Source organism: Zalophus californianus, chromosome 1, assembly GCF_009762305.2.
Source record: "Zalophus californianus isolate mZalCal1 chromosome 1, mZalCal1.pri.v2, whole genome shotgun sequence".
Classification (NCBI taxonomy): domain Eukaryota; kingdom Metazoa; phylum Chordata; class Mammalia; order Carnivora; family Otariidae; genus Zalophus; species Zalophus californianus.
In genome coordinates, this window is record NC_045595.1 from 24592306 (window position 1) to 24619204 (window position 26899).

Sequence of the window (26899 nt, forward strand, 5' to 3'; positions counted from 1 at the left end):
TCCATAGCTCTGCTGAGAGAAAGACTGTGGTTCTCATGACTCCCTTGGGCACAGCTGATTGGACCTAGCACTCTCTCTCTCTAAAAAAAAACAACCTGGGCCAATCAGATTTTTGGTTCTCTGAATTTGAAATTGAAACCAAGCAACTCTAGGCAGTATCTATTAAGCACCTGAATGGAGAAGATGCTTTCCTTGAGTGGCCACTTTTTCATAAGCAGCATATAAAAACAGATATCAAGAAAGAAAGTAAGAGAGACGTGAGATAAAAATAAGAGCAACTGACTTTGTCCTTTTATTCCTGATTATTTTCCAACTAACTTTATTCCAACCCCCCAGGACACCTGGCTGCCCTATCTACACTTAGGGTCTGGAAAAGAACTCGTGTATGTTCCTAGTAAATGCCTTTCTTTTCCCCTTCAACATGTTTGAATGGGCCTCTACTACTTGCAACTACATTTCCCTTAAATAAGTGGTGACTGAAGCAATTAGTAAAAAAAAAAAAAAAAAATGAGCTGGATTCTCAAAGAAGACAAAGAAGAGGTTTCATAGGGGAAAGGTGCTGGGAGAAGTGGAAACCAGGAATGCTGGGTCCCAAGAAGGGAAGATCTGACTTTAAGACACAAGACCGAGAACAATCCAAAGACAAATTCTGAATACGTGTGACCACTCCCGTGAAACCACCTGGTCAGAAACCACCTGAATAGGATCCAGTTGAGGGGACTTCTGGGTCAGGAAGCTGTCCATGTACCTTGAAATTCCTGTAGATAGAGGCAAGTTCAGGAAAAATTCTAACTGGATGAATGAGACCATCCTCACTAGAGTACAATAATCCATAATAAAGAACTTCCCCATTCCTGAAGCCCTGCCTTTATGGATCCAGTGAATTTGACAAAATCATAACCACCTGAGCAGATCTGCCAGACCTTCAATGAGCATTCTGAGAGATAATCTCTCTCATTCTTCTACCACCTGCAGTTTTAATTTTCCGGCCAGTCCCTGGAGTTGCTTCCTCCCATCCATCTGGGTGGGTTTCCAAGATAGGAGTTTTCCTCTGGCATTCTCCTCTGCACGTGTAATTGACAAGCATGCATTTGCTCCTTCCTACTTGCCCTCTCTCCTCTGTTGCTCTTGACAACATGCTCCCTTCCTTGTTCTGGCTTTCTGTCCTTCCTGTGTAACTTCTTGACAGCATCCTTAAGATACTGGCAAGCAGCACATTCCTACTTCCACTCTATATTAGGGCTTCCATTTCCACACCAAATTCCCCGGTTTTCAAGCAAATCTGTTGTTTTTCCCTTTAAGACAATAGAAAGAACACACTTTTGAAGCTAAGCATACCTCAGATTCAAATTCCAGCTCTACCTAAGGGTGAGACCTCTGGCAGTCCATTTAATCTCTCTGTCTTGTTTCTCATCTATAAAATGGGGATACCACATGTTTTGCAGGGCTGTTGAGCTCACATGGAAAGCAACTAGTAAATTCCTGGCACATAGTAGGAGCTCAAAAATGCTTATTCTCTCTTCCTTTCCTTCTCAAGATCAATGTCAGACATAGTCAAAAAACACCATAAAAAGCCAGTAAAGGTATAAAGAAATGATGGTTTAAAATATAGGTTTCAGGGTGCCTGAGTGGCTCAGTCGGTTAAAGTGTCCAACTCTTGATTTCAGCTCAGGTCATGATCTGGGGGTTGTGAGATCAAGCCCTGTGTCAGTCTCTGCACTGGGCGTGGAGTCTGCTTAAGATTCTCTTTCTCCCTCTTCTTCTGTCCCTCCAACCTTCACCTTCTCTCTCTCTAAAAAAAAAAAAAAAGAGAGAGAGAGACAGATTTCATTTCCTTAAAGGGTTGTCTATTTCCTTAAAAGATTAATCTCTTATTTACCAAATGTCTGCCTCTAAAAGAATCAAGGTATTCGTGGTTACTAGTCCAGGTCAATATTTTTTAAAAAAAGATAAAAGAAGAGATATCATTCACAATTAATTCTTTCCCACACAATGTTGAATCAGGTTTTACCTTTTATATGAATATTTTTGCATAAATACATACATTTTGATCATCACTTCACAAAGTTAAAGAATTGAGTGTAGGCAAAGTATTAAGAATAATGAAGATATAGTAATCATCCAATTAACTCAGGGTTTCTCATCATTGTTGCTATTGACATTCTTGGCCAGATAATGTAGAGCTCAATTCTATGCACTTTGGACTGTTTAGCAATCAATATCCCTAGCCTCTACCCACTGGATGTCACTCCTCTACCCACTGGATGTCACCCCTTCCAGTAGTGACAACCAAAAATGTCTCCAGACATTGCCAAATGTCCCTTGGGAGGTAAATTGCCCTCAACTGAGAACAAGTAAGTTAACTTGAGCAGTGTACATAGCCAAAACAGACAGTACAAGCCCAGCCATGGGTTTATAAGACAGGAAGTAGCTGTACTTTTTCTCTCCAAAATGTTCCCACTGAAAGCAAAATGGCTGCACATCACTTCCAAGATACAATCAAATGCTGGCCTCACAGAGAAACCAAGAAGAAATTGCATGTGCCAGAATTCTGTTTGTCAAGCTACCCTAGCTCTTGGCTACATGCCTACACTCTGCCTAAAACCTACTTCCCAAACTTTTGAAAATGCTTTCCACAGCTTTCAGAACCTGACCTTTAGAGCAGCTTTGTGTGTGTGTGTGTGTGTGTGTGTGTGTGTGTGTGTGTGTGTGTGTGTGTGTGTGAAACAGATTTACAATTTTCTATGTTCTTGCAAAGCCAAAACCACTTATTGAGTCCAAATGCCAACTGGGGGTGGTGGGAATTTGCGCACAGATGTCAGTGGACTCCAAAACAAACAACACAAGAGCTCCACCTGCAACTAATTATAGAAACTGAAATTGCACTCTGGCCAGAGAAGGCTAGGTTCAGAACCCACCCCATCTGCTTTGGCCGATAAAATCACTCTGTTACTTTTCTCCTGTCAACATAGACTTGCTTCTCAAAATCCTCGGAGGATGTTGTCTGTAGAGAATTTTATCAGGCAGTGAATGTTTTGAGGGTGACCACTCCCTCTGCCTTCCCCCTTTAGAGCTTGGTTTCAAAAAGTGCCTTGGCACAAGTGAGACTAAAATAATCTATCCATTGAAATAGTCCAAAATGTTTTCTTTAGTTGCTTGTGTGCTGTTGCTATCCCATCGCCAAAATAAAGTGATACAGAGAGAAAATGGAAGATGGAAATCATTTAGCTCTCCCAAGTTCCAGCACACAGGAATGTTTATATTCCTCCCCCCCATTAGCCAAGTCTTTCATAAAATAAAACCTGGGAATAAAAATCTGTAAGGCTACTAATGCAGTGCACATGGCTGATCCAAGGGCTGACTGCAAGAGATTACTGAGGCAAAAACCAGCTGACATTTGTGACAAAGATGTGTGTAGTTCACTTCAAATCATTCTCCTACATTCTAGCAAACAAAGAAATCAACTGTTGGCTCTGAGCCATCTCATCTATCTTCAGAACCAAAGGAAGTTTTCACCTACCCATGAAAGCCATTTAAAATTGTGGTTTCAGTCTAAGTAGGTCATTGCCTAAGTCTGGACCAAAGTTTTTCCACCTTTCTGGAAATGTAGACAAAAGCTACAGTTCTCGGAAGAGCTGAGGAAGACTATTTCAAGATGAGGAAGGTGAACTTTTGTTGTTCTTGTCTTCTAAAATTCAGGACATGTCCTTCTAAATTTCAGATTATGCTGTGGTGCTAAACTGGTTTATATTATACAGTTCTAAATCTGTGTGCCTATGCAACATTGGGGAAGACATAAACACTCATACTTTTTAAATAAGAGTTAAAATGAAAAAAAGTTATATACCTATATGACATTTGATTGACTTCTTAATTTCTCAGGTCTCTTTTTTTTAGATTATCTATTTACTTGAGAGAGAAAGAACACAGTGGGGGAGGGGCGGAGGGAGTGAATCTCAAGCTGACTCCCCACTGAGCGAGGAGCCCAACACAGGGCTCAATCCCACGTCCCTGAAATCATGACCTGAGCAGAAATCAAGAATCAGACACTTAATCGACTGAGTTACCCAGGCACCCCTCAGTCTCTTAATATGACTTAGGAACCCTTAAGATATTTGAAGAAAGAGGGTGACTAAGGACAGCTCAAGTCAGTACAATGAACATGTTTTTGTCCTACAGCAACGCTTTGTCCTTCATCTCACTTCCTAGAAAGAACTGCCCCTCTCCCAATGCCTGCAGTCTAAAGGGCTCACACGTCACAGTAACCCCTTCTCACATATCTATCCCTTGCCCCAGCCACATACACTCAGCCTTTCTGCAATTTCATTACAGGAATTAATAAATCCCCCTTTTTCACCTACACAGGCTTTGAGGAGCTTTTGTCACTACTTTGGAGTGTTGCCCAATACAATTGGTAAGTAGGTTTCTTCATTCTAATGTGTAAGGTCCTTTAAGATCTCACTTCACCTCACTGAAATGCATCTATTTTTCTGCTTATCATGACTGATAATCATTATGAATAATAGTGATCAATAATTTTTTGTTGTATCAGTTAGGAAGATATTGAGCTGCTAGTAATACACCACCCAACCAACAGGGACTTAAACCACTAGTGGTTATTTTCTCACATGACTAGAGGTCTGGAGGCCAGCCACTGTGTGTGCTGCTGCAAGTGCTCAGAGATGGCAGGACAGAGTTTCTGTGTTTGGCGTGGCTTTCTTTCATGGTTACTACACAGCTGACATAGCTCCAGACAACAAATCAACACTTAAGATAGGAAGAAGGGGGAAGGAGCATTGCTGGTGACGTTTACTCTTTTTATCAGGAAAACAAAAGCTTTCCCAGAATCTCCCACTTGGGTTTCATTGGCCAGTTACATGAGACACAAAGGGAAAAGCCTGATGCTGAGCCATTAAACAGGCATCACTAGGATACTCTGGAAGGCCCAGCCACTGAAGGAACCTTTGACCACACTGATAGTGCTCATCTACCTTCACAGTTCTCAAACTTTAATATCTTGCTTCCAGAGCTATTCCTGAAGCAGTCTTTTCCAAAGTGTGGCCTTTATTCCCTTAGTTCTAAGAATATTTATAGTTTGTGACAAATAAGATTATTTAAATTATATATATTAAGCAATATACATAATAATAACATGTGTTAACATATATAACAGAATATATATATATATATGAATGACTTGGCAGGGAGTATATTCCCCTGACCCTACTGACTTTGGGCTTGGCCATGTAACATGCTTTAGGCAATACAATGTGAGTTGACTTGATATAAGCAGAAGCTTTAAAAGTATCTGTGTGGCAGACCTGTACCTCTGAAACAAATAATACATTATATGTTAAAAAAAAAAAAGAAGATAGTAGGAAGGGAAAAATGAAGGGGGAGAACGGAGGGGGAGACGAACCATGAGAGACTATGACTCTGACAAACAAACTGAGGGTTCTAGAGGGGAGGGGGGTGGGGGGAGGGGTTAGCCTGGTGATGGGTATTAAAGAGGGCCTGTATTGAATGGCGCACTGGGTGTTATACACAAACAATGAATCATGGAACACCACATCAAAAACTAATGATGTGGGCACCTGGGTGGCTCAGTTGGTTAGGCGACTGCCTTCGGCTCAGGTCATGATCCTGGAGTCCCGGGATCGAGTCCCACATCGGGCTCCCTGCTCAGCAGGGAGTCTGCTTCTCCCTCTGACCCTCTTCCCTCTCTCGTGCTCTCTATCTCTCATTCTCTCTCTCTAATAAATAAATAAAATCTTTAAAAAAAACTAATGATGTGATGTATGATGATTAACATAACATAATAAAATAAAATCGAAAGTGTCTGTGTGGTTTGGTTGGACTCTTGGCATCTATGATCCACCATAAGATGAATTCCTGAATACATCTGTCCCAGGGAGAATGTGGACACATGTAGAACATATTTGAAGCCAACTTTCAGCCTAAAGTCCAGCCCTGCCCAACTAAGTTGTACCCAACCTGCAGATACATGAGGGAGAGGTAAATGCGTATCTTTTTAAGCCAATAGGTTTTGGAATGCCTTGTTATACAGCATTACTGCAGCAATAGCTGCTCAATATATAGATGCTTGGTTTAAGATAAAGTTTCATGGTCTTTGCTGAAGCTAAGGAAACTTAATAATTTTTTTTCCTTTTTTAAAAATTTATTGGGGGGGGCTGTGGGGCAGAGAAAGAATCTCAAGCAGACTCCCCACTGAGCATGGAGCCTGATGCGTGGTTCAATCTCACAACTCCGAGATCAGGATGTAAGCCGAAATCGAGAGTCAGACATTCAACTGCTCAACCGAGCCACCCAGGTGCCCCCTTAATAAATTTTTTTTTAACTGCAGGAGTTAGAGCATTTCATTTCACACGCTAATATATTGTATGAGTTTGTTAGGGCTGCCATAACAAAGTATCACAAACTGGGTGGCTTAAACAACAGAAATTTATTGTCTCACAGTTCTGGAGGCCAGAAGATCAAGGTCAAGGTGTCACCAGGGTTGCTTCCTTCTGAGGACTGTGAGTGACGAATCCAGGCTTCTTTCCTTGGATTGTAGACAGTCATCTTCTCCCTTCCTCTTCACATGGTCTTCCCTCTGTACATGTTTATGTCTGTGTCCAAATTTCCCCTTTTGGTAAGGACATCAGACATTGGGTTAGCAACCACCCAAATGACCTCATTTTAACTTGATTACCTCTAAAAAGAACTTATCTCCAAATAAAATCATATTCTGAGTTACAGGGGATTAAGATTCCAACATATCTTTTGGGGGGGAACATAACTCAATCCATAACAGATGCATTATGAATCTCCAGGATAGGACTATCTAGTATGTCATGTCTCAAGTTTATTTGGCTGGAAAATCCCATCTGGAAAGTATTGTTTCCCTGGATTCGCTTTGGAAAACTGGCTTTGAGGGATCCATGGATCTCAGATTCAGAGTAGCAGAAGGAATGGGGTCTGAAGAAGGTACAGGAATAAAACAGGTCTATCTAAGCAGTGAATATAAGTCCCATCAGCAAACTGGATGGATCTGAACACTCCAAGGCTGAGCCCTTGATTTCACAAACACCCAGTACTCAAGGTACTGCAGCTGCATTTAATAGTTAGTGGACACCCCTTCACAGTGGCTACCTCGCCACCTTCCCAACAGGAGATAGGATGAATTCTACATCACCCACTTCCAACTGGTACAGCTCTTCATATCTGGACACTCCCACTGACATGAGTATTTTAGAACAGAGTTTAGAATAGAACAGACCCCTGTTGAAATGGCCCTAGAGTTTAATCAAATAAAACAAAAAACAATGATAAAAGAAACATGGAAAACATGACCCATCTTGACCTGTTCAAGTTACAGGCTCAAAATGAGAACCAATAAATACATTGAAACTAGTTAAAAAAATCATCAAAAATCCATACTAATATTGATTTAGAGTAAATGATTTCCTATTGTGTTAAGCCAGAAATAGAAATGATCACATAACCATAGCTTCAAAGCCATAAAACTCCCCAGGCAGGTTTACTTACACTTCTTAAGTTATGTTTCCCAGTGACCTTGTCCCACTTCTGCATGCACAAGATGGGTAAATATTAGATCGAGTACAATCTCCCAGCGTGTGATGCTATTTATATTCATGCAGATCCTTGGCTAGCCATGCACAAGTTTGGAAAATGTCTCAAAACTGCTTAATACACATCTAATTTGGAAAAAGTAATCTATTAGAAATATAAAATTAATAATTACCAAAAAATCCAGGAATATGAAAAGTCAATAACTTATATGCATCAAACTGCAAGACATAAAAGTCCTTAGGAACTTTCTGAAAACTTCTTCTCTATCATGTTTTCCCTCTCTGATCTCTATCATGCAGGTAAATAGAATGGAGCTGCAAAGAAAAGACAATCATATAAACTTTTAGAGAAAATTAGGTCACTTTACTTTCCAGTAGTTGCATTCTCCTGCCCCCAATATCCACCCCAACTCCATAGGCTATTACAAATAATAAGGGGCTGCCTCAAGTGGCAGCCAAACATCCACTCCAAATCTTTTCTACTCACCTCTCCCCAAGTCAGTCTACAAGTGTGACATTGAGAGCATGGGCTATGGGTTCACACCATTTCAAAGAACTAGCTGTCTATAATACTCCACCACCCTCTTCTTCCATTCAAGAAAGTACATCATGAAGTAAAAAGCACAAGTGATAACATAAGGGTAACTGTGCATCCATGCACTCCAGTGATTCCTAATGTCAATATTGCAACTCTTAGGGGTCCCAAATGTATTCCTATTCATGTAGATCTATGTGGCTGAGAAGTACCACCTTGAAAATAGCATCTGGGGTGGAATATCCACCAGGAACCCAAGTATCTACTCTTTGCACGCAAGAAATTTGGTCACAGACCCCTACCCATTGCCTCCAAGGTTCCAAATAGTCCTGCACTTCCTATAACACAGGAAGGAAGGATGTTCAACATCCTCCCTTAGATCTGGAGTTGGGTTCAGTTCCCCTGGACAGAATCACTAGAACTTCAAAATACACTGCAAAAGAATTGATGAGTGGTTGCCCTCTTCAACAATGCACATAAGGGTGAAAGGTTTGTATTAGTGAGCATTAAATACACAGAACCATGAATTTCATATACAACAGCACTCGAGCTTCCTAACCTCCACCCTATGATAGACCTGCTTCCCATTTGTATTCACATAGAATAGTTCGAATTGTTTTAGATCACCTGAATTTAGGTTAGTGAACTTCTAATTATCCAAATACGCACTGGTAGAACTACATTTGTAGATGCAGTCTCTGGTTGTTATGCATAAGAAACCACAGTCAAATGTCCCTCATCTCCTTTATGTTCTTTTCTTCCATATAGAAAAATTTTCCATGATTTTTTCCTCTAAAGGGAAATTATAGTCAGTTATGGTAAATGGTAGAAACTCTAAACAGCACAAAAAACCAGTTCTGGGAAAATGAAATAAATTCCTAATTAAGAATAAAAATCCCAATTAAACTAAATCACATTCTTTTTTTTTTAAAGATTTTATTTATTTGACAGAGAGAGATAGCAAGAGCAGGAACACAAGCAGGGGGAGTGGGAGAGGGAGAAGCAGGCCTCCCACTGAGCAGGGAGCCCGATGTGGGGCTCGATCCCAAGACCCTGGGATCATGACCCGAGCCGAAGGCAGACACTTAACAACTGAGCCACCCAGGCACCCCACTAAATCACATTCTTTTTTTTTTTTTAAGATTTTTATTTATTTATTCATGGGAGACAGAGGGAGAGAGAGAGAGAGAGAGAGAGAAGCAGAGGGAGAAGCAGGCTCCCAAGGAGTAGGGAGCCCGATACGGGACTCGATCCCAGCACACTGGGATCATGACCTGAGCCGAAGGCAGAAGCTTAACCATCTGAGCCACCCAGGCGCCCCCTAAATCACATTCTTAGTCATTCTATCAGAACTAGTCATTTTTTTTTATCTAACATAATATGATCTTCCCATTAAACTAAGATTATATTCACAGCTCAGTGTTCCTATAAGGAGTTAATGAACGTAAAGTTAAGTCCTAGACATTGGCATGAACCAGACCTAAGCCGTAAAGCCCAGCTCTCTCATTAACTAGCTGTGTAAACTTGGACAAGCTGCTTATTGTCCCCACATTTATTTTTCATCTGTAAAACAAGAAAAAGTCTAGCACCTACCCAGGTGACTGATGCAAACAGTAAATAAGATAATGTATGCAAAAACCTCCAAGGACCATGCCTGGCAAATTGTAAGCCCCCAACAGATGTCTATTGGTAGCAGAAGCAGTAATAATAGAAACAGCAGCAACAGCAGGAGTCTGGATTGTTCCCCAAGCTTTATTTCATCTAGCTCCACTTTTTGACAAAAACAAAAACCCCACTGGTAAGAATTAGCTGTCTATTATACTCCATATCTTACTCTCCTTCCTGGAAAGAGGAGAGGACTATACTATACCTCCCAACCCCGTGCAGTTGTGTCATTTCCAGCCTAAGGAACTGAGGAGCCAATGTGCCATCTCCATACACCCCCTTCCTCTGGTGTAACAACTCTTGAAGCCATGTGTCAAGATGTAGAAAGCCTGAATCCTGAGTCACTGTCTGGAGGAGGGCTGCCCTAGAGAGTCACCCGACCTACTTCATACTTCCGGTGAATAAGAAGGAATCTTGATGTGTTAAGCCACTGAGATTTGATTGCTGCAGCAGGATCTACCCTATCCTGACCAACAGGTACTCATAGACCCCTAAAACAGATCCTGACATAATTCCCACAGGAGGAGAGGTGCTTCAATTTTCAAAAAATAACTTGCTTTTTGTCAATCTTTATATTCTTTACTTTGTAATACTACCTCATACTGCAAGTAAATTGACTTTTCAAACTCTGTGCTTCTTCCTCCTTTTACATTTTTAACCTAAAAAAGAAAATAATTGCATTTTACTTATATTTAATAGATTAATACTGGAGCTTTTACTGGATCACATGTCACATGGTTATAGGGCACCCATAGTACCCAAGGTAGCCTGTGATCATAGTTTTTTCCAGAGCTAGGAAGGGGTACTAGAAGCACCCTCAAGTATTCGCTTATTTCTGGCTTACAGCAACATGGAACAGTTAAGTAGAATTATGGATATTTCCTAGTTTAAACTAAACTAACCCTTACAAAATAGACAAGGGGTTTAAAATGTTTTTCCAACAGCAAGAAGGTTTTGTGTGTCCTTAAAATGTACCTCAATATATTATTTATTTTATTTTGTCAACAACCTCCATATTTAATTCTGTGTGAATGTCAGAAAAGACACATAATACATTGGCATAATAGCACATCATGTAATTTATAAGTAAATAAACACATATAAATGAGAGTCTGTGCTCAAAAAAAATTTAATGATAGCAACATAAGATAAAAGCAATTTTGGAGCTGACAGTTTAAAGAATGGCTTTCAAACTTTTTCGTCACTACTTGCATCATTCCTAAATGGCTGTAAACATTTTCCAAAACAACTAAAGAAGAAAACTGTACAGAACTAGGGAAATACACATAGCAGTAACAGGTTCACAAGGACATCATGAACCAGTAAAGTCAGGGGAAAAAAGCAGAAAGTAAAGAGCATTAATTTGATTTAGGATTGAAGAACACAACTTTCTGTTCCAACTAAAAATCACATTTCCACATCTGAAAACCAGCAAAGGTTCTGTCAGATTGTCAAAAGGATAAGGTGATTGCTTTCTACACATAGAAGCAGAATGAAGAGCAGATTCTCAGAGAGATCAAAAATCCTTCTAAAGATACTTGGACACCAAGGGGTGGTATCCAGGGAAACAGATAGGAGGGCCAGCAGATAAACCCAAGAAAGGCAGAGAGCTTCGTGAGGCCAACATCAAGACCAATTATCAAAGAATCACTAGTTCAGCCAAGTTGGAATTATCTCAAATTTCTACAGAAAGTTAAACGATACCTTGAAATTTTTCCGCCAAATGGCACAGCACTCACTACTCCCCATCTCATTGCACTTATCTCACTACTCGTAAGAGGTGAAGCTGGGATTTAAACCCAGGCATGTCGGACTCCAAAGCCCTTATGAAAACAGCAGCAGATAAATGAGCTCCACAGAATAGGTAGGATTTGGAAATGGAGACTGGCCAACCCTGAAAGGGAAGAGGCAGGGAGAGGGGTTGCTGAGAAGGCCACTAGGGAAAGGGAACAGAAAGAGCAAAGGACTGAAGGGGGAACACCCTGAGTATGTGCAGAAATTACTAAGTGGGAGTGCAGGTAGCATAGGAGATGTGCATGGAGGTGGTATGAGATAAGGCTGGAAGAGGTTGACTCAGGCCTTCCAAATAAAGGTGCCATCAGCTCAGCCAAAGAGGTAGAATTCACTCTGAAGGCAGTAAGTAATTATCGAGGGCTTTAAAGCAGAGAAATGGTATAAATGCAAGTAGACACTGGGAAAACTAATCTTGCTATAACATGAAAGATAGATCAAAAAAGAGTAAGAAGGTGCCTTGCACATAGTACATGCTTATTTAATATGAATGGATAAAGGAAAGACCAGGTTACAACTTTTTGTGTTTCTCCAACATGATATCAAACCCATTCCACCCAGTGTTATTTAATATTATTTGATTTGCTGTTTAGAGAATAAACTCCACTCATTCTAGAAAGAAATAGTTGCTGTGACTTCAAGAATAATTCAATTCACCAGTCAAATGTGGCTCTCTAAATGTTGCTGTTAAAGTGTCTACTCTTGCAAAAATTAACATTTTCCTCTTCAATGCAGAGGGAAGTACATCTGAGCTGCTGTTGTTACTGCTGAAAAAGAAAAAAAAATAACCAAGTATAAAAGTTAGGCAATAAAGAATGATTCCCTCTCTTCTGCAACAGTGTGAAAAAGTTATTGGACAATGAGATCACAAGTTATAATTTCATATTGCTTATGACCTTTTGTAGTCTCTAAGTCAAACACATACTAAACCATAGCTTTCTTGATGATGCCGAACTTTCTTCTGCACAGGTCGTGGTGCCATCTGCAAAGCATCAACTACTCAGTGAGAAGCCAAGGCTGAAAAACACTGAGATGAGTCATAACCTACCTGATTTTCTTCATGGGAAACCCTCATCTGCTCCTTGAGGACAGACATTCGGGCTGCCTCTTCTTTCCTCAAGACTCTCTCCTTTTTGAGCTCAGGACTCCAGAACGTCTTGATACTGTTCATGGAAGATCCTAACTTGCTGTCCTTGATGTCTAGTTCTTTCCGGAGGAGGTCATTCTCTCTCTGAAGTTCCTTGAGCTGGGCTTGAAGGTCTAACATTGTGCTATCCCTTACCTGCCTCAACATGGAAGGGACCTGGTGGTGGTGATGATGGGATGAGCTAGTCAGACCACCATGTTGATCCGTGTATGAAAGAACATCTGTGTGGGAAAGTCCAGCAGAAGCAATATTGGGACTACTCCCCATGGCTGTGACTCGGCCTCCATATACAGCTCGATTTGTGGCCCTTCCCAGAGTCATGGTGCCCTTTGGGTAAGTTGTCGAAGCCACTCCCTCATGATCACTCAGATACATAGGTCCAGATGTAGCATAGGCTGCATTAAGGGACTGGATATTCTCCATGGACAGTGTCTTGCCTGTTCCTCCACCTCCCCCACTGCTTGTTCTTCTGTGGCCCAAACGAGGAGACCTTGGCAAACGAGGAGATCTGGAAGGACTGCCTTCCAGATTGGTGATTGTTCTTGCACTTCCATACATTTTTCTTCTATTATGAGGTGCTACCAAAGAGAAGGACTGCTATACTAAGTTGGGGGTTATGCCAATATTTCCACTATCGGCCAGAATTTTCAATGCATTCTTTTCACAGTCTGTACCAGAAAATGACTCCAGAGGATCTGAAAAATGAGAAAAAAAGATAATCAAAAACAAACTTCTTTAGAACTCTGACTATATTTTTTTAATATATTGATAGATCAATGATGATGACAGATACAAAAACAATAGTCACACCCATATTCATTTTTTTAAAAAGTAGCCCCAAACTTTACTTACTACATGTAAACATTTTGTATATTTCCCCCACCCTGCTCCCAAATAAGCTTAAAAGTTCTCAGAGCAAAGAAGCAGCCCGTTTTTCCTCAGGGAAAATGATGCTCTGCATTTTGGTTTGTGTTAAGTAACAGTCAGGACCTCCAGAAAATTCACCACAGAATTCCTCATCATAGAGAATTTAGCTATAAAATACTCCATCCTACAGGCATGACCCCCATACACAAGTGGCTTGACAGTGACTCTGAGAAGTGTTTGCTTCCCAGGATGTCAAATAACAGTCAAGCATGTTGCTACTTCCCACTCCTGTACACATTCCAGACATCACTAATCCACCACAGTCTTCATTTCCACCAAGGTAGGAATTCTTCTCAACATAACAATCTAGATGGTTTACCAACAATCAACTCGCATTGACTCAGTAGTTTGGAACCTATTGGCCATTCTGGAGCTAGAAGAAAAAGAGGTGGTTCGACCATCAGGATTCCTATACTTCTAGCCAGATCCTAAATGCTATTACCAGAGAAAATGGTAGTCCTGTCTTTTTCTCCCTTCACACACTTCTTTCAGGCTGCTGTTTTGGGACTTTTTTTCCATTTTGGTTGACCTAAATATTTACTGCACACTAATCCACACCTGAAGGAGAAATGGTACAAGGGAACAGTAGACCATGTTAGAGCTCCTGGTCCCATATCCCCTGGAGAAAAGGAGTAGAAGCTCCCTGTCCTGGTCATTCAAGTTCAAGTACTTTGTTGCAGAATTTTATGTAGCTGGGTTACAGGGTTGTGATCATCCCTTCAATGTTAGGACTCAAATGGCCTTATTGTGGTTCATCATGGCCTCCTGCTCTTCCTCTGAGGATGTGTTTAGTGTACTTTATTTTTCTTCACCTTTAGACACTAAGACCACAGATTTTAGAGAAGGGCAAACCAGGTTTCAAATTTCCATTCACTGACTGGCTGAGTGACCTTAGGTTAGGGATAGGCATGTTACCCACATTGGCCCAAAAATATTTATACCATACTTTAGCTGGAACAATTGGGAAAGATAAGCTTTTTTTTTTTTTAAGATTTTTATTTATTTGAGAGAGAGTGCATGAGAGTGCGTAGGGTCAGAGGGAGAAGCAGACTCCCCAATGAGCAGGGAGCCCGATGCGGGACTCAATCCTGGGACTCCAAGATCATGACCTGAGCCAAAGACAGTTGCTCAACCAAATGAGCCACCCAGTGCCCCAGATAAGCTCTTTTTCAGCTAGAATTACTTGCTTTTGAGATGGAGCTTCTGAGGACTACCATATGGAAACGGCTGCCTTGGGAGTGAAGCTAAGCAAAGGAAAGCAGAGCCAAACTTTTTTTTTTTTAAGATTTTATTTATTTATTTGACACAGAGAGCGAGCACAAGCAAGGGGAGTGACAGGCAGAGGGAGAAGGAGAAGCAAACTCCCCACTGAGCAGGGAGACTGATGCGGGGCTCCATCCCAGGACTCTGTGATAATGACCTGAGCCGAAGGCAGACGCTTAACCGACTGAGCCACCCAGGCGCCCCAGAGCCAAACTTTAGATAGTATGAAATCAAACTAAGTGACATCACTTGATACCCTGGATTCAGCAGTCATTGAAGGTACATCTACCCCAGGCCAGTTTAGTTACACATGCCAGGTAGACTGACTGAATTAATGGCTCCAATTCTTTACTCCTTCCTGCATCTATATCCTTGGCAGTACCCTCCCAATCTGACTCTGAGTTCACTCATATGATTTGTTCTGGCCAATAAGGTGGTAGCATATGTGAAGGAAGCAGAGGCCTGACGTAGCACTTGTGTTATCTACTTTCTTGCTCTTTTTCCTCTGCAATAGTAATTAGAATATGCCCAGTCTAGCTTGCTGTTAGATGAGATATATGAAATAGAGTCAAGGTGTCCTAGTCAACAGCCAACCAACCGCAAGACATTTGAGCAAGCCCAGTCAAGATCAGCAGAGCTGCCTAGCCAACCAGCAGCTGATCACAGATGCATGAGTTGAGTCCAGCTGACATCCAATGAGCCCCATACACTAGTGGACGAAACAAATACTTCTTACTATGTCACTAATGTTTTGCAGCTGGATGTTCTGCAGTGTTGCTGCAGCAACAGACAAGAGATATATTCACTCACAAGTTTTTTTTCATTACATTCAATTCTAGTTGGGGTATCTGTGATTTATACCCTAAAGAGTCCTCATATATGGTGTGAAGAAATATTTTCCATTAAAGCTCCTCCTTTCCCTAAAGAGTCCCAACAAAGAATTATACTCCTGTTTCTAACTAAGGAACTTAGTTTCAAATGTTTATGTTACTCAGAGCTTCATTTTATTTTACTTGAAAATATACAAAAATCATTTTGTATTCAAGATTTTTGCATGATAATCTGTTCTCTAGAAAAGGCAAATCAACAGTTCCAACAATAGGATTCAGTTACATAAATGATGAGAGAGACAGACAGACCGTAGATAGAATAATGTGACCGTAACATGAATAGTTAATGAGATGGAAAGATATTCATGACACACCACTCGGGGCAGGGATGGGGATACAGACTACAAAACATTTTTATGGCTTACATTATAAAACACACATACACACACTAACTTACAGAGAAGACTGGGACAACACACATCAAAATGTTAACAGTGGCGGGATTCCAAGTGGTTTTCATTTTCTTTTATTTGTATGTGTGAAAATTTCTATAATAAAGATCTTTTATATTGTCTTTTTAGTCTCTTTCATTTATTTCTGCTCTGAAATTTATTTCTGATCTTTGTTATTTTCTTCCTTGTACTAACTTTGGGCTTAATTTATTCTTAATTTATTCTTCTTTCAAGGTGTAAAGTAGGTTGTTTATGTGAGATCTTTCTTTTTTTCTTAATATAGGTGCTCATTGCTATGAACTTAAGAAGATATATTTTTCCCTTCTATAATTCCAACAGCTAAATAAATTTGTTATTTTTTCTATGCTTAGAATCTAGGAATCTAGGTTCTGGCTGAGCCACCACTATTAGAGTTGTCTTCCTAGAAGTGATGAAATCTAACTTGTCCTTCCCTGTCTTCTCTTGTGTCTGGAGGCAGACATTTCTGAGGTCTCTAGCCAGGCTGGAAGTCCCAATCCAAATTTGATAAAACGTATACCCACACAGATTTCATCTTGGGTGATTTTACCAGCCTAGCTGGCCCAGGTGCTGGAAAATTGCAATAACCAACAAAAAGTGGATCTGATCATTTTGGAAACATACACAACACACAGATAACATACTATATACAGAGATATAGTAACTTACTTGAAACAATGTTTCCTTATTTAAAGAGCAATACATGTTGACAATGGCTCCCAGTTTCCTTGGGGTCTCTTTTTAGGGGTAGTATCAGGTTTATGTTAGTCATGGAATGGACTGAGAAACTTTACATTTTTCACATGTTCTGGAACAGTTAGCATAATAAGCAACTTCTCTATCCCTGAAACGTTTGGAAGAACACATCCATAAACTAAATGGGCTTGGTTGTTGGTTACTTTTTTATTTTTCACTATGTTTAGTGATCTATTAAGGCTTGTTACCTATTTTGTATCAATGATCATTTAAATGTTTCTTTTTTTATTTTTAAAGATTTTATTTATTTATTTGACAGAGAGAGACAAAGCAAGAGAAGGAACACAAGCAGGGGGAGTGGGAGAGGGAGAAGCAGGCTTCCCACTGAGCAGAGAGCCCGATGCGGGGCTCAATCCCAGGACCCTGGGATCATGACCTGAGCTGAAGGCAGACACTTAACGACTGAGCCACCTGGGCACCCCCATTAAAATGTTTCTTAAGCAACAGTCCATTCCATCCAGATTTTTCAGCCTTACTGGTATTGCTTTGTTTAACTTTTCCTTAAAATTTTAAAAATCTCCAGTTATGTCCCTATCTCATTCCTAATGTTTGTATTTTTGTTTCTCTTGATGACTGTATGACAAATGTTTGTCTACTTTTTTAGTGTTTTAAAGATACAGTTTTTGTTTTATTGATACATTTTACTACATTCTATCCTCCATTTCATCAGTATCTCTTTATCCTTAATAATAATCTCTACTTTCTTTGTATTTACTTTGTCTTTTTGTATTAAATGTTCATTTATCCTCAAATCATATTTTCTGATGAAGGTATGTAATATCATACACATTGTCTGCGTATTCCAGGATTTTATGTATAGAACTCTTGTCATCTGTAAATAGCTTCCTATTTTTCTTTTGAATTTTTTTTCTATGCCAGGGATTATTCAGAAAGATATATTTAAATGTCAAAGTGGTTATAAGTTTTTGGTTAATTGGTTCTAATTTTGGCTAGTCATTCTAATTTTTGGCATTGGGATCATGGATATAACATATATGTTTCTAATCTTTGAAATTTGTCAGACTTTCTAATTGGCCCAAGAAATTATCAGTTTCCTTAATTGTGAAAACAACTGATGGATGATTATAGAAAATTTTTAAAATGTAGATATGCATACAGAAGAAAATGAAAACACTCCCAATCCTGGCACCGATAGGCAATATCTGTTAATAAGTTGATGTTGTTGCTTCCAATTTCTTTTAAGTGTGTGTGTAATTTTAGACAAAATTAGTTATTAAATTCTATATAAAGTCTGGTACTCTCCTTTTTCTTCAAAGTTTTATCTCAGTGTCATCTCCTTTTTTCCACTTAACATTAATGCATAAAACATCTTAATAAAACATGATTTTTAATGGCCACCATGAGTCTCCAAGACGGCCACCAATTCCTCTCCTTCCTGTACACCTTTGTCTTGCCTTCCACGAAGAGGTGGATTCTATTTCCCTTCTACCTGAATCTAGACTGGCCTTGTGACTGGTTGGACCAGCAGATGCTGCAGAAGTGACACTGTTCCAGCTCTGAGCCTAGCTTTAAAAAGGCCTAGCAGCCTTAAAAAACAGAGATTTAAGGTCCAAGCTATCTTACTGGAAAGAGAAGTCACACAGAAAGATCCCAGAAGATGAGACATGAAGAGAGTTACAAGGAGAACCAAAGCGTCCCAGCTAAGAGCCAGCACCAAGACACCAGACTGGTGAGACAGGCCTCCTAGACTGTCCAGCCCAGCTGCCATCTAAAATTAGGTGCATGAGTGACAGCCAACACCATGTGTAATAGAAGGACCACCCAATCAACCCAAAGAGTGACAGGAAATACAGGAGATCAAAATAATGACTGGTTGGGGTTTTGACCCTACTAGAACAAGAAATAAATATAATTCTATATTTATTTTTCAAACATTCAACAGAGAAGCCAGAATGTCAAGAGGAATATAGGTCCATCATCATCAGTCTATATGTCTAAGAAGTGAGGAAACAGGTGGATATTGCTTACTCCAAGAGCACACCAGACAAGAGGCATTATGTACAATTCCAGAGAACTTACTAAATCAAAGAGGAATTTCAGAGACCATCAAAATAGGTAACAATAATTTCTTTACCAGTACACATCTTCTTAACAATAAATCATCATTAGCAACCTAGGCCCAACACTTTACTTGGGAATTACTCTCTTTCTCCAGATTTACAAAGAGCAGGACGGTTTCTTGGAACAATTCTGCCCTTATAGCTAGTTGCAGCACATTGGGTGATTTTCATTTCACAGATGAGACGGGCCCAGTTGACAAGGTAAGCCAAGGCAAGTTCCCATGGCTATCATGTCCTCCTAAGCCTCATGATTCCTACTTGTTCTACTGAGTCACTCACAAACCCCCACCCCCAGCTGTGTTTAAGTCTCCTGATATATTTTTAGGTACTTGTTTTGACATTCAGGCTTTTTTGGGTTGTAGTCTCCTAATTCTCATCTATCCTGAACTTTTTTTTCTTAGTTCTGTAAAATGAATCCCTGAGAAAGTGCAAAGAGATCAACTTTTTTCCGCAATCAATAATGCAATAATGCCTCCTATTGCTCATGACTGACTTCAAGGTAACCATTTCTAAGCTTTTCCACCTACCTATAAATGCATTATAGGAAATAAGGTCAAAATTAAGATTTTACTGTTTCAAATACTATTATGAAGCCAAGATAGGCTCAATCATTGAGCTTTCTTGTAAACTCTTAAAAACACCTGCTTTCTTACATAGATGTGATGTACAATCCTAAAAAGGATAAATTATTAACTAGATTAAACTGAGCACAGAAACAGACAAATGTTGCTGAATATGACACAAAGGAAATTAATTGCATGACACCTTTCACTTCCAAAACACCTCATGAAAAAAAATTCAAAGTTTGAGGATAAGTTCCATTTAAGGCTCAAAAACATAATCAAATCAAAGACGCTATTATGGACCTGTAAGAAAACTTTCTCTAATTGCATATGGATGCATAAATAAAATATACACTCATCCACTCATTCTTTAAAAGGTTTATGGACTCTTGATCTCTAAGCTCAGGGGAAAACAAGGTGGAGAGAGCCTTGATTTGGGTCTACCTCAAGTGTCTCAGACTATCATGGTCTGGAATGGTCTATTTTAAGAAGAAAGCACTTCCTGCTATCTGCTCTAAATTAGGTTAAGTTTATTTCCACCGATCTCAGCCTCAGCCCATCACCTGAGCCCTGCTGACAGACCGTGTGAGCTGAGATCATCAGTATCTCCCAAGATTTAGCCCAAATTAAAATATCCTTTTTTTTTCTTCTCAGCATCCCTAACTTTTAAAAAAATTTGTGTCACAAAGTACAGTTAATTCTGAAATTCTTCTAGAGGAAGACACAGTGTAGAACAAATCTCAAGCAAGACGCAGCTGCCCAGGAGCCAGATGCTGCCCGCAGATGTGTTATATATGGCTAGCACAGTGTTCTTTAGAATTTTGATGTAATTGCCAACAGGGAGAGATAGAGACATTTCAAATTAAAATACAGATTGCAGCATCTCCTGAAAAATCTGAAAATCTGACAATGCCAAACCCATTTCCCCACATGACAACAACTGGTTAGAGCCAACCAGCAGCTACCCCTTCAAGAGAGAGCATGCCCCCTCCAGTTTGCCACAGTCCCCTCCATTCCTTACGGCCTTATATTCAATCTGATGCTCTCTTTTCATGCTTGATTTGCTCTCTTGTTTCCCCTTCTACTGTCACCACCCTATTGCACCAACATGAATTGCTTCAGCTCTCCCATACCTTCCCAAAGCATCTCTCCTTTCCTAATCCTCCTCCTTCTGTCTCACACATCGTAGTCTACAGTGCACTCCTGATCACAAAATAGCTCCCCTGACCCACTTAAAGCCCTTCAAAGCATCCCAGTGCTCTTTGGACAAAGACCAAAATCCTTTCCATGGCCATACAGGATTTGGCCAATGCCAACAGTTCCAGCCATTCTTGCCATTCTAATCACTGACTCTGCCTGAGTCTTCTTTCTGATGCTCAGTTGCATCAAGTCCCTTCCTGACTCAGCTTCCCCTGTGCTATTCTCTCTGCAGGGCTCATTCCTACTCATCACTTAGATCACAACATCCAATAGCATACCCTCTACAAGGTCTGTCCCATCCAAATCAGGTCTCTTGGCTATGTTCTCTCAAAGCATAATGTTTTTTTTTCATGGTATGAAAGACCCAATCAAGGCTGCAGACTCTTGGTTTGCAAAATAGGAAACCATGCAGGAGAGTAATCAATATGCACAAGGGATTCTGGAGCCTTTGGGGAGGAAAGTCACTGACACTCCACTCACAAAGCCCAAGACTCAGAGGAAGTGAGCCTGGTGGGAGGAGATGAACATGGTTACAAACAATACTACAGCTATCAGGAACAAAATAATTACTTCAAGATAAGAGGGTATCCAGGCTGGTGACTGGGACTCAAGACAAGTGACCCAGGAGTCATGGAGAAGCCTGTATGGACAAAGCATTTGGGTGAGGTGGGAAGCTCCTAGGGACCATGCCATGCTGCATGGAGCCTGTGCAGTGGGGCACAATGCTATGTACAAGGATATGACCCATGAGGAGGTCCAAGTGTTCCCGGCAGTGCTCCCCACAATCAGACACTGAGACAAGGATTTGGGTACAGGTGGTTCATTCAGAAGGTAATCCCAGGAAGCACTCTGGGGAGAATTTGGCACTAAAACATGAAAGTGAAAGAAGTCAATTTGGGGTACATTTTCGAGGAAGTTTCTGCTGTGGGAAACTGGGTTCAGTCCTGCTGAAGGAGCTCTGAGAAACAGCGTAAAGCCTGCCTCAGAGTTATACTTCCATCAGGGTAAGGTACCCACTGACCATCAGTAGACATCTGCTCCCCTGGCACTTCCAACCTGCAGTGCATGGAGGCCATGAGAAAATCCTCATGTTCCAAGTACAGTCCATGAGTGCCGAGATGTGGGTAAGACACCAATGACATCTGCTGCACCATGCATGGCACACCAGTGGCTGAGCTGGCCACTGGGAAACTGGGTTGGCCTTCCCTTGCTGAACCGTATAGTTGGGACCATAGCATCCTTCTGTCTGAGGAAGACCAGTCTCAATGGCAACACCTTGTGGCTCAAAGATGCAATCATACAGCAGAATAGTTGGACAGAAACCATCTCCGGACTTAGGTATGGGATTTATATCCATATCCCCCTCACTTTGGGGCAGTGTAATTCTGGGGTAGGGGGTCAGGGGAGAAGACAGGGAGAGGAAGAGAGAGGTAGGGAGAGCCCTGGATGACAGATCTGGAACTTCCTGCTAAGCTGGCAGGTGGGTTCCAGCATTTTTGGTTTAAGTTGGACAAATGAAATTTGGAGCAAGGTTTTTGAACAATCCATATATGATCCAAAAGCCCTTCTACACTTTATAATTCTATATGAATTTGTGTGATTATTTATTGGGGCCTCTCTGGCCTCCTATTTTAAACCCTTACCCTGTACCCCAGTGTTTTTACATTTCTTCTAACATTTGTGGGGCCCAGGGCAAGGGTACAAATAGAGGCCCAAGTACCATATATCCATACATTTTACAGTTTAAATCGAGCTAACAACCTGGTAAATAAAATATCTTCCTACCTTGACAAACATAAAATGTGGAAGGTGAAGTTTTAATTTTAAACTAAGAATTCTTGGATTCTTCAATGTTCTGGCCAAAACATGGTGGCAAGAGGCAGGCCTATCTCCAGCCAACATCCTTCTCTCCACACCCCTGGCTTAACCACACCCCAGAGGGTCTCATACACATGAATTCTGCAGCCTGCACACTAGGCTAGCTCTGTCAAACCAGCACCAGCCAACTTTTTCTATAAAATACCAGATAGTAAATATTTTAGGTTTTGTGGGCCATTAGTCTTTGTCACAACAACTCAATTCTGCATTTCAGCACAAAAGCAGCCATAGACAATCTGTAATCAGATGAGTGTGGCTATGTTCCAATAAAACTTTATTTATAGAAACAAGTGTTAGCTGGATTGGGCCCACAGGCAGTGGTTTGCTGACACCTGGTATATACTTTTACAAATAGGTGCCCCTCAGCAGCTCCAGGCCTAAGGGTATACACATCGGTAGCTTGACTTCTCCTCAGGAGGACAGACCTGGCAAAAAATCCCAAACAGACCCTGGAAGACAACTCGGAGTCATTTAGGAAGGGCGGTCTCAGGCCTGTGGGTACCCAGAGCGGACCCTAGAATGCCGGCATAGGCTTCAGGTGGGCACCTACTTTCAGCACTGCAGACTCCTCCCCCATGGGGAAGATGCAGTCAGATGAGGGCCAGAGTGGGCCCTCTAGAGCCTGAGGCCCTTTGCAGGGGCTCTTCCTGACCAGCCCTAAGAGAACACAGAGGATTCAAAACAGTTTTGAATATTTGAAAGAACATATTTAATATTATGCCATTTTCATCATATCATTGAAATCACTTCCATGACAATACAACAATTTTGTTACCATAGCCAGGAAGGTAAGACATAGTTTGTTTTTTAATAATTTTTTTAAAGATTTTATTTATTTATTTGAGAGAGAGAGAATGAGAGATAGAGAGCACGAGAGGGAAGAGGGTCAGAGGGAGAAGCAAACTCCCTGCCGAGCAGGGAGTCCGATGTGGGACTCGATCCCGGGACTCCAGGATCATGACCTGAGCAAAAGGCAGTCGCTTAACCAACTGAGCCACCCAGGCGCCCTTTTTAATAATTTTTTTAAAGATTTATTTATTTATTTGAGAGAGTACGCCCACCTGTGCAGGGGGTTGGGGAGGGGCAGAGGAAGAGAGAGAGAGAGTCCCAAGCAGACTCCATGCTGAGCATGGAGCCCAACGTGGGGCTCAATCTCACAACCCTAAGATCACAACCTGGGCCAAAACCAAGAGTGAGATGCTTAACCAACTGTGCCACCCAGGGGCCCTGATATAGTATTTTTAAAAAGGAAAGAAAGAACTCAAAATCAGATCTGATTGGAAACACATCTTTCATTTCTTGATGTGCAGCCTTAAGCAAAATAATCTCCAATCCTCACTTCTCTCAGCTGTAAATGGGGATAATAGCAGTACTTTTCAAAGTGATTTGGGAAAGATTAAGTAAGATAATAAAAGAAAAGTAATTAGCACAATGCCCAGCACACAGCTAATGCTCAAATAAAGCTAAATGTGATAAGCTCAAGATTACCAGAATAGGACACACTGATTTTGAAATTCCAAATTGTCTTAGAACTCTCTCAGTTCATGACACTTGCCTTGTCAGACAGTCCTAAGTCAAACTCAGCCTACTATTCAAAACTGCTCAAGACATCAACCATTTTTTAAAACTGGAAAGAAAAATAGCCATTTTTCCCATCATCTTCAGGGTACAATATTACACATCTGTAGATACTGAAAGTCCCAATAATAAGCCATTTCATTTTTAAATTCCACAATGATATGAATCAGGAAAAAAAAAATCAAGTTTGATGTAGCAGAGATTTTAAAAATTGCTTTCCCATCATTCTCCAAGAAGCACTTTGCAACTCAAACACATTCATCCACACATCACTACTCTCTCCTTTAGTTCCCTCAAACTCGTTTTATAATTACTGTTTTCCATGTACAGATTTAGCATGATTACATGTTCAGCTGCCTTGGCTCTATTTTATGGTAAGGTACTTAAATGAAGAGGCTGACTATATTCTATACTACAAGGTAAGGACTCTGTATAACCACGTATTAGTTAATTGCACTTTCCATTAGCCATTTCCATAGTTTTAATTTCAAACTCTGTCAATTTATTCTAAAGGATTAAATTCAAAACCTGAAACCCCTAAAAACTTTTGTTAAAGGAATAGACCACTATCTAGTACACAGCTAAATCCACAAGTTAAAAATATAGCAAAATCTCAAACAATAAACAGTAAAAATAGAAAAGCTGAGATGCTAAATCAAAATAAAAAGACAATTATGGTTAATATAATATACTGACTATAACAATATTATTCATTGCCTCATAAAGTTTCATAAATATAACAAATTAAGCTGGTTGCACTAAAGAGATAAATAAGGTTTTGAGATTCATTTTTAAAACATCTGTGCATTTTCTTTAATCTGCAAACATAAAGTGTCAATTGGCAAAGCTTTAGCTATAGTGTACTTACAAAAAAAGAATAGTCAGGAATTATTGGGTTTACACTAAAAAATTCTCCATCTGTCAACAGATGTTCCAGAGAAAGTACAAAAGGTAGAAGAAGAATAATGCTACCCCTATACCCTTAAAAACTCAATCACACAAAATTTTTCTACATTTAAAATCAACATGTAGGATTATGTCTAAATAGGCTTTTGCTAGAAAAGAAAATACACATAATCATGCACACAAGGAAAAATTTTGGCAAAGATTTTAAGCTATTCCAAAAAGAAGAAGAAGAAGAAAGGACCACCATCAATAGCAAGAGATGGGAAATGGCTTCAATGTGCACATTTTAGAGACAAGCATTCATCTATGTATTCTGCAAAGAAGAGAAAGAATGAATGCTATATCTTAATTCTGGGGTCTCTCAAAAATATGACTGATTACCATGAAGGAGTCACATGAGCCTTTAGCAAGGGCCAAGTGTAAGGTGGGGCTAAATGGTACTCAGAAATGCCTCAAAAAAACTGAAATTATAGTGAATGAGAGTCAATATCTACATTAAGTCATCAAGAAACTCTTATCTCTTAGTGCACAGATAAGGGTGAGCTTATCAGATATAAAAAATATATTAAGAGGGAAATTACAGCACATAGTTCAAATCTCTTCAACAATATTTCTAGAGAACAAATCTGTAATATGGTTTCTGACCTTCCAGGGACCCAAAGCCTTCCATTTCAAAGGGGAGCCACAGCCCCTTTATTCAGGTAACATGAGCAATAACTCTATTGTGCAAGGCTGCCAGGTGTTGTGAACACTGGAAATAGATGAGAGCCTCTCTAGGAGTATAGGGTGTGGTCTCAGATGGAGAGTCTTATGAAAGAAAGACAGAGTAGTACCAAAGAGAGAAAATCCAGCTGTTTAACCTGGGCAAGTACTGAGAAGGGGGTAGATCCACAGCTGTATATAAAGAATTTATAAATCTCATGAGAACTTAAGGTTGTTTTTATTTCAGTACTCTGAAAACAAATAATGTAAGGATACCCTTGATCATCACTGCAGCCATGCTCATTGTGTTTGAGCAACAAGCCCTATACTCAGGAATCACCATGGGTCAATGAGAAAGGAAAAAAGATGGGACTTGGGAATCTAAATGATGTGTTCTTACTCAGTGAAAGGTAAGGGAGGTCAAGTTCCTCAGCATGAATCTAAGTTTCACAGAAGTTGAATATTGTGAATATGGTGGGAGAACTAAGTCACCACCCAGTACACGGCAGCATAGAGCAGTTAACTGCCAAAGAACCCACCCAGAATAGTAAGCAGTTTTTTACATATTTATCATATTTATTTACAAGCAGTAACTTAGTTAATGTGGTTAAATTAATTTTGTCTATTTGAATTAGTAATATGAAGTGTACTTAATTTCTTTGTTTTTTAAGTTTATTTTAGTAATCTCTATACCCAACATGGGGTTCAAACCCACCACCCCAAGATCAAGAGTCGCATGCTCCACTGACTGAGCCAGCCAGGTGCCCTGAAGTATACTTAATTTCTAAATTGATTTAGGTTTTATAAAGGAGCTAAAAAACAAAAAAACTAAACTAAACAAAAAAACCTCACCTGCAATTACACTATATATTACCATTACAATCATTACACATTACAATCATTACAATACAATGATTTAAGTCAACCCTGGGGTGCTAAAAATTATTTCTTTAAAAGGAATCTCTCCGGGCCCCTGGGTGGCTCAGATGGTTAAGCAAATGCCTTCAGCTCAAGT

The 26899-nt window shown here is 40.1% G+C and overlaps 1 protein-coding gene across 9 annotated transcripts in view; it reads right to left on the reverse strand.

The window, feature by feature from the left end:
- The window catches only part of ERC2 (ELKS/RAB6-interacting/CAST family member 2), a 977487-nt gene that overhangs the window by 934428 nt on the left and 16160 nt on the right, over positions 1 to 26899 (reverse strand). For all 9 annotated transcript variants that reach the window (XR_003518693.1, XR_003518694.1, XM_027587658.1 and 6 more), the window contains one exon: positions 12632 to 13425. Coding sequence is in view for 7 of the 9 variants with exons in the window: in XM_027587658.1 (XP_027443459.1) it covers positions 12632 to 13288 (657 nt within the window). In the remaining 2 variants the exon portion in view is untranslated. The remainder of the gene's footprint in view (positions 1 to 12631; positions 13426 to 26899) is intronic.